Here is an 8,136-nt window from a genome sequence, read left to right on the forward strand (position 1 = left end):
TATGTACATGTATAAAACTCTCAAAGCAGGTAGGCATGCAGAAATGCACTTTTTAACAGTAAAAATTTCCTAATAGAGTAAGCAAATGAATACAGCGAAACCTAAAAACAAAAGCAAAATCATACCCAAAACAGCAAGACAAACTAAGTAATTACCTGGAAGATGGATTGAAGGTTGAAGGTTGAAGGTTGAAGGTTGAAGGACAGTGTAAGCAGAACGATTCGAAGTGTAAAAGCAAAACCTAAAAACAAAAGCAAAACGCAAAACGCAAAAATAAAACTYAAAACCTGTAGAGCGAAAACCCAAAAGCAAAACCTAAAAACAAATTGTTCATACCTGAAAGCGGCGGTGGGACGATGGACGACGGCAGCGGTGGSACGATGGATTTTGGGCGATGGACGATTGAAGGATTCAGTAGGTGCGACGATGGACGATTCAGCAGGTGCGACGATTCAGCAGATGCGACGATGGACGATCGAATGATTTTGGGCGATTGAGAAGGACGATGGACGATTCTTAAAGGAACCATCTTGGGGAGTGAATCGTCGCCTTGGGAGTCGATAAGGAGAAGAGTGTTCTTGAGGGAGGCGTGTAAAATCGAAGAGTGTTCTTGGGGGAGCCGGGTAAAATGAAGAGGCACATTGGGGGGTGGGGGAGGCATGTAAAAGAGGTTCAAGGGTAATTTGGGTATTTAAAAAGTTAAGACTTTAAGACTTTGGGACAATATGTTTAATAAGGTAGTATAGATATATATAGAGTCAAAGAAAGTGAAATCCGTACCTTAAGCAGAATAGAGAAGTAAAGCACGATCAAACGAGATTCACGGTAAAGTTCGACTTGCTCGCATGCCTAACGAATGCGCAAATCGGTTATTACTTAAACAACGTAAGATAGTATCTTAATTCTACTAATAAACTACTTAGGTCTTACATGTTTATAAACAACTTAAACTTCAAATACGACAGCCGAATATGTATTACGAAATCGACGCAACACTTGGCTTTATATTTCCGATTCGACTTTTAATAGCTTTTGATCCTCATTTTCGGGAGCATTTTTACCCCACTTAGAGATCAGTACAAAAGATAATATCTAAATAAAAGTTGTAGTATGATATGCGATGAAACTACTGGTTCTCGAATCACCTCAGTTGGATAATCCATCTATTTTATACGGATTTTACAAAACAGCAGATCAATCCTAAATACATTGCAAACAGCTCCGAAAACACACTGTTTCGAGCCACTTAAACTCATAACTRGATTTTCGACYCTACATGAAAGATGTAGTATACATTAAGGGTTTTCTAACTRCAAAATATGAACTTATTCCGACTTACGGTTCGTAAGTTATACACTGACAAAGTATGGACCTGCATAGTCGGTAAAATCCGATTCCGGAATTCCCGACTTAACTTTTATAACCCAACTTTCATGATTCGCTACATTTACGGGTTATAAACATGATTGAACATAGTAAACATGAAATATATCATACTTATAACAATATTTATCCGTAAATTTATACATAACATAATTTATAAACCGGTCTAAAATACTAACACAAACACCCTAATAAAAACGAATGAAATTTATACTTTTATGAAGGGTTCGAAGAGTGGATTCCGAATATATAATCGTTACTTCGATTCCTTCAACGATTAAATGTGAAATTTAGAGAGAAGACGAGAGATTTTTAGAGTGACAAAACTGAGATTGAGAAGAGGCGGTTAAGAAACGATGCATGATGATGGATTGTAATTTACTCTTATATATATATATATATATATATATATATATATATATATATATAAGGGTGTGTAGAAAATCAACCATTTTAACCCCTTAACAATTACCGATCGTTACTTAAGTACGATACAATTCGGATAAGTTAACGATAATGTTTTTAAAACCCGGGTATTACATATGGACCGGCACAACCCGGCCCGAAAATTCAAATAATTTTATAAATAATTTTATAATGTATTTTTATAAGATAATGTAATTTTAATTATATTAAAAACGCATTTTTAAAGTGTATTTGAGTGACCTAATTGTAAATTTTATAATGTATTAAAAATATATATCATTAAGAAAATGAAAAAAAATCTTATTTTTTTAATGCCGGGACCGCGACCGGCATCCCATAACCGGATATGAAATACCTTGACCGGTCCTACCATTTTCGACCAGGACCGGTAATGAAAAAGCTTGGGACCGATAAGACCCGACCCAGTCCGAGGCCGGTTTTTGGCCATCACTACCTCCCAGGGACGGAGCTGTCTCTACAACTTTCCCACCTTCAATTTCCACCTTCGATAGAATAAACTTTCTATCCCTAAAAATTCTTTTTTAATTAATTAAAAAAATATAATAATCACACACTTTTAAAAACTATCTACTTATTTATCGTAATCAAATAGTATACAAAGAAATAGGATACGACAACAACCACTATACCAATTATTGGATCTATAACGTTTTCTATATTGCAAGTCAGAAATGCTTATTATGGCTACCAAGTTTTTCTAAATGCTCACCAAATCAACCAGTAATTTGTAATTGTTACAAAAACAAGCAGTCTAATCATTTATATAAGCATTGGTATCTATAGACAGACGTGTAGAAGTGTTATGTTTACTCGTCATCTGGACAGTCGTCGAGAAACTGCCTTATGACATCTCGCTCGTTAGTTGTTAAATCAAAATCATCGGCACCCAATCGCTCCCACAACGCACTGCTCACACTCTCTGGGTCGTTATCACTTACCTGCATCATTTGAAGACTTGGCTTTAATTCATTTAAACTAGAAGTTGAAACAACTATATATTAAGGTTATTGTTACAAGCTTTTTTTTTTTTTGCAAAAAGAAACAAGAAAAGACCTGGATGTAGTTGTTGATCTGGCCATCCTTGTTGGCAGGAGTAAGAAGTTCGTTGTTGTTGGTTACCCAATTGCCATCCACAACGTACTTGTACTCATAACGCCCTTCCTGTTACGAATGAAAATAATAATGGCCACGAGGATGTTTCCGTTTCCAAACCGAAAAATAGATTGAGATGGTATAAATTTGGCTTTTGTCGATTGTTATTTTTAAATTTGTTGTGTAGTTTAATGTACTTGTCTTAATGAAATCTCCCGAGTGTAGAAACTCTTTGTTTCACTCATACATATCGGATGGACCTGTTATTAGTTACAGCAAAAGGCAACGAAATTTGTTTTACTTCATATTGAATATAAGGAATCCTTTATTTTCTGAATCAATGTAACAGAGTTTCAAAATTCTTATTTCATACTCAATTTTACTTCATGTTGTAACATTTGATGACATGGATGCCATGTTTTCAAGTTATATTGATTGAAAGAAAGTATAAAGATGGACCAATAGTTTACCAGTCAAAATATATTGATTGAAAACTTTATATCCATGTCATCAAATGTTACAAGATCAAGGGGTACAAACAGAGAGAAAATATTACCGGCAGATCTCTCTGGAGATTCCATGAGCCTTGCTTCTCATCATATTTCAGTGGAATTCTCTGCAATCAATCAACAAATGTTGGCAGTGAGGACTGCATAGCCTTAACAGGAGTGATTAACTTGATACGTAATTTAATTAACTTGTCTTTTGACTAATAATGATAAAATGCCCCTTAATGTTGCTAACATTGAGAAAACTTATCGACCAAAATCAATGTCATCAATATCATATATGTAGTGATGATGGGCAGACATGTAATTTGGATTAGAGTCTTGCCAACAAAGGAACGTCTATATTTTCTTGGACAACCAATAATGGAAATTGTTGCCCTTTTCTGGGGTAGATGGAGTAATAAATTTGTTACTGCCTTTGATATTAGTTACTACGAAAAATTTCTTTTGAGATGAACATTTTTATAAGCAACTGAGAAGGACACATTACCATTCTGCTTTCCGAAGCAATTTCTGGAAATCTAATGTGGTTCTGTAATAGGGATTGGAACATCTTTGGGTGATAGATGGAGAGTTTGGATTTCATGATTCATACTAAATTCAGTAACTAAATGGCGATGCAAAAAGATACTAAATGAATTGAATTGGGATAGAGCCACTTATAGGTTGAAACTGAGGTCTTCATAGTTACCTGACCCCACCCAATATCGAGTCCAGATATTTCCACCGTAGAACATTCATCGCCCTTCCATGTCAACGTGACAGGTTTCCTTTTTAGGCCGGTAAGCTGTAATAAAAATTTGATTCAAGAGGCAACCACTATATGGTATCAAAAGTGCTAGAAATTATTCCAAGTACATACATGTAAGGAAATAAAAATCACAAGGTTAGTTACTTGTAGATAGGCATATTAATGTCTAAAGCATATTTTTCTTGGATTTATGAAATATGAGCAAGAATGACTCACGATGTCGGCTGTGGCACTTTTTATAGCATCCACTTTGGGAAAACATGGACGCTTACTCTGCATGGAAACGAACAAACATATTTAGATGACATATATTGCACTGTTTTCACATCTTATTTATAGTCGGAAGGAGTTCAAATGTTTATAGAAAACCAGCACCGTGGAGCCATTTCCAATTCTTTTTGCTTTCTCAGACTTTTCCTCTACTCGGGTAATTCACAATTTCTTATATTACATCACATATCTAGATTTTACATCCAGAGAAGAACCAGTACATATTCCAGCTATACTTAAAGTGTTGAATTTTATCAGATGATCTTAATATAGATGATGAATAAATTTACCAGTAGTAAAGTGATCGCATCCTGTAGTTTATAACCTTGAACCCAAAACATGTATGCCAACTGTAATCAACAGAAATCACATTAGCCGTCTCCCATGACATATACATCTAAAGCATTTGTGTGTGTACATTACATATGCACTAGAGTTGAGAAGTAAAACAGATATTCTGTCACAACAGCATGCCAACTTCTTAAGTTTTAATGTTATATGCCCTGAAATCTCTACATGAATGGTGCAGGTGAAATGTGTAATGCAACCTTAGATGAAGAATAATAGAATGAAATAGCTATTAGAAGATGGTTAGATGGTCATTTAGACTGAAGCAATATAGTTCTAGTAACAAGCAGCAAAAGGCATAAGAGTGTTCATACCGACACGTTAAAGGTCTTAAATCCAAGAAGTTAAGATGACATACCGCAGTTGCAGGAGCTCGTCCGAGCCCAGCCGTGCAATGTATATAAGTTATTCCCCCATTTCGATTAACGGCTTTGTGCAATTTGCTCACCACATATGGAAGCCGCAGACGCATATCAAATGCATCAAAGTCCCTGCTCCATACATCGAGTGACACAAGTACAGTTTAAAGAAGGCTACAGAAACAAGGCCAAACAGAATAATGTATCATAGAACAAACCAAACCAACCTTATTTCTGCACGCAAGTGTTGAATGTCACTGAACGTGCTGGCATATTCGCGAATAGCACCAATGTCAACGCTAAAATATCTGGGAAACAAGTAAAGGAAAAATATGTCCCTCTCCAGTTAAAGTGTAATCTTAGACAAAAATTATTGTGTGCATCTAACATCATCTGTATGCAGCATACAAACTTTATAATTGATGTAAGAAAAGCCAGCTAATTCCTTCACTCCATATACAGAGGATTTTTTAAACTAAATTTCCTTCGGATACTCAAGATCTGAATTTTGTTGTAGGCAATAAATTGTTTTCACTCCAATACTCCGAAGCTTGTCAACATCTGCAGGAGTCTGTCATACAAATAAAATAAGTCAGAACGCAGAAGGTAGTCTTGATACACAGAATAAATCCAAGTTTCCGAGAAAGGAAAATCACCTGCAGACATGATCCAACAATTAGATCTGGAGTTATGAAATCGTAGTTCATTCCTAGCTCATGCCTATAAGTCAAGACTGAAATCAATTTATTAGCAACAAATTGTTCGCCAAACTTTGGTCACTGAGAAACATCCCTACATGTGCAGAAGGTTTAAAGACCAGGTGGAGAAAAGTAATATTTAAGAGAATATGGGGCACACCTAATACACAACCTCAATCAAATGAAAGAGATTCTAGACAACGAACAGTCATATATTTTGGGCACCTTACATCTTAACTTGGGTATTTGACAATAACTTAAAATGTAGTCCACTGAACAAGAATATGGTATTTTTCTACTTAAAGCCTGCAAAAGATTATTGATTGTACATATTAGAATTATGAAGGGACTAACCAGCACCCATTGCTTCGGTCATGTTAGTACTATAAACATCAGATTTCTCCTCACTCTCTTTAGCACCTTCCATCTCAATACTGGATGTCGAACTAGGTGTGCCCTACAGAATCAAATGCAGATGATTGGGTTATCTTAGAGAATGTTCAGTAGAAGTGTAGAACTATTTTCTTTGCACAAAAGGATCCAAATGCTTTCTAACAGTTTATTGTACACCTAATAAGCCAGTTCCAGGTACTGTACGCGTAGATCCAAAACCAAAATATTAGTTCAGTTTTTCCAAACTACAAGGCAGATACATAATGTTTCTGAAAATTTGGAAAGTGAAGTAGAAGAGAATATAAACGTAAATCATATTTCCTTCTGGAAATTTTTGATATAAGAATGCTTTCTGTATGTCTTCTGATTACAAAGGAGCTACATTTATACAAAGTGGAGGTCCTATTTCCAACCATGAAGATGGCGTATGGTTAGAAAAGAAAAGGAGGAAGAGGGGAAGAATCACAAAAGAGATGCTAATCAACCAAAAATAAAATATATGGATTCCATGCATATCCTCCACTGCATCTGCAATATGGAAATGCAATATTGTGAAATATGCTCCAATATTCTGCTTTGATGAAAAAAAAAAACAAAATAATAGTGGTTGTGCCACCACATTGAGGCTAACCCATTTTTGCAGGATATCCTTTGAAATCATCTCTGTTGGTCCAGAATGGTGGTTTGGCTATCCTGAGCTTTTTCAATTTTTGACTGCGTTTTGTTTCTTGGCCTAAGTAATGATTTGCATAACTAGATGCTAGTTTTACCTATAGGATTTCTGTGATCCACATGTCATGCTATTTGTAAGGTTTAATTACTAAAATCATGCTTAGTTCCAAGTGATTTATGCTACAATAATAAAGTAATCATGATAATAGCATTGATAGGTTCTATACTTCTATTGATATAATAACAGGGTGCATGTGTGGCTGTGCTTCCATACGGTAGGATTCCTTCTGTTTTATTACTTGTTCCCACTTGATAAAAATTACAGAAATGCTGACCCTCCCAACACTGACAAAAAAAAACCCTAATGCAACTCAAATAGGTTAGCACAAAAAAATATGTGGCGAAGATTGAATTCAGTTACCATAATACTTTCTATAAGTTTCTCTTACACTAATTTGATTTTCTTTCATATTATACACTCTGCTTTAATACAACACTGAAGAAGACCAATATAAGACGATGAGCAAGTTCGAGCTTACCTTAACCAAGCAATTTCGACGAAGATCAGTAGCATTCATCAACCACTTCTCGTAATGAATTGTCTAGAAACGTTAATTTACAATCACAAACAAATCAAAAGTGATAAACATACATTAGTCCATTTAATAATATACAGAAAGTGGAAAAGGAGAAGGAGAGGGAGTTTACCGTCATGTTAACAAAGCAGGGTTGAATTGCAGATTGAATTCTGAAGCTTTGTGAAGATAAAACTGAAGACGATCTGGCAAAACTCAATCGAAAATGATGAAATGTTATAGAGAATTGATAGTAATCATCAGATGAAGTAATCATAAAACAAACCTTGGGAGATTTTGAAGGCAGTTCATCTTGGAAACAAATCTGAGAAGGAGAGGGAGGGGAGGGGGTTAGATTCTTTTTATGTGGATTGTTGTTTATATAGGTTGGTTAGATTCGAGAAAGGGTCCGCCTTTCCCAAGATTCTCTGAAATGCCATTCCTTAAGACATGCTCACGTGTCACACTCCGCATTCTCGACCACGCAATCACGTGCTATCACGCAATCACGTGCTATCACGCTTAGGCCGATGCTATTTTTTTTTATTTTTTTTAATATCATAATCAAATCAAGTTATACATAAATTTAAAAAAGTGGATTTTGATGTTGTTGTACGTAAAATGGATAAAGGTGGTATT

The 8,136-nt window shown here is 35.4% G+C and overlaps 1 protein-coding gene across 2 annotated transcripts; it reads right to left on the minus strand.

Moving 5' to 3' along the window:
* Positions 1 to 2,384: 2,384 nt before the first annotated feature.
* On the minus strand, positions 2,385 to 7,822 carry LOC112509793 (phosphoglucan phosphatase DSP4, amyloplastic-like). Of its 2 annotated transcripts, XM_025114955.1 has the most exons (14): positions 7,784 to 7,822; positions 7,631 to 7,703; positions 7,462 to 7,524; positions 6,212 to 6,314; positions 5,816 to 5,892; positions 5,654 to 5,730; positions 5,387 to 5,467; positions 5,159 to 5,291; positions 4,743 to 4,802; positions 4,399 to 4,455; positions 4,123 to 4,218; positions 3,479 to 3,538; positions 2,884 to 2,991; positions 2,385 to 2,768 (listed from the first exon to the last, which is right to left on the minus strand). In XM_025114955.1, exons 1-14 carry the CDS (start codon positions 7,807 to 7,809, stop codon positions 2,637 to 2,639), a joined length of 1,146 nt encoding a protein of 381 aa, XP_024970723.1. In that variant the 5' UTR covers positions 7,810 to 7,822; the 3' UTR covers positions 2,385 to 2,636. The 2 variants fall into 2 exon arrangements, with proteins under 2 accessions (XP_024970723.1, XP_024970722.1); XM_025114954.1 differs by having other exon boundaries at positions 7,631 to 7,813.
* Positions 7,823 to 8,136: the final 314 nt, after the last annotated feature.

The sequence above is a fragment of the Cynara cardunculus genome, assembly GCF_001531365.2.
Source record: "Cynara cardunculus var. scolymus isolate 2C chromosome LG 3, CcrdV1, whole genome shotgun sequence".
NCBI classification, from domain to species: Eukaryota; Viridiplantae; Streptophyta; class Magnoliopsida; order Asterales; family Asteraceae; genus Cynara; species Cynara cardunculus.

Bases quoted from the DNA above. Each gene is read 5' to 3' on its own strand.
- LOC112509793 (XM_025114954.1), bottom strand. From the start codon at position 7,774: ATGATTACTTCATCTGATGATTACTATCAATTCTCTATAACATTTCAT. The intron at 5,731-5,815 runs GTGATTTTCCTT...TTTGTATGACAG, and splicing joins TTGTTGGATCATGTCTGCAG to ACTCCTGCAGATGTTGACAA. The intron at 2,992-3,478 runs GTAATATTTTCT...CATTCGTAACAG, and splicing joins ATCTCCAGAGAGATCTGCCG to GAAGGGCGTTATGAGTACAA.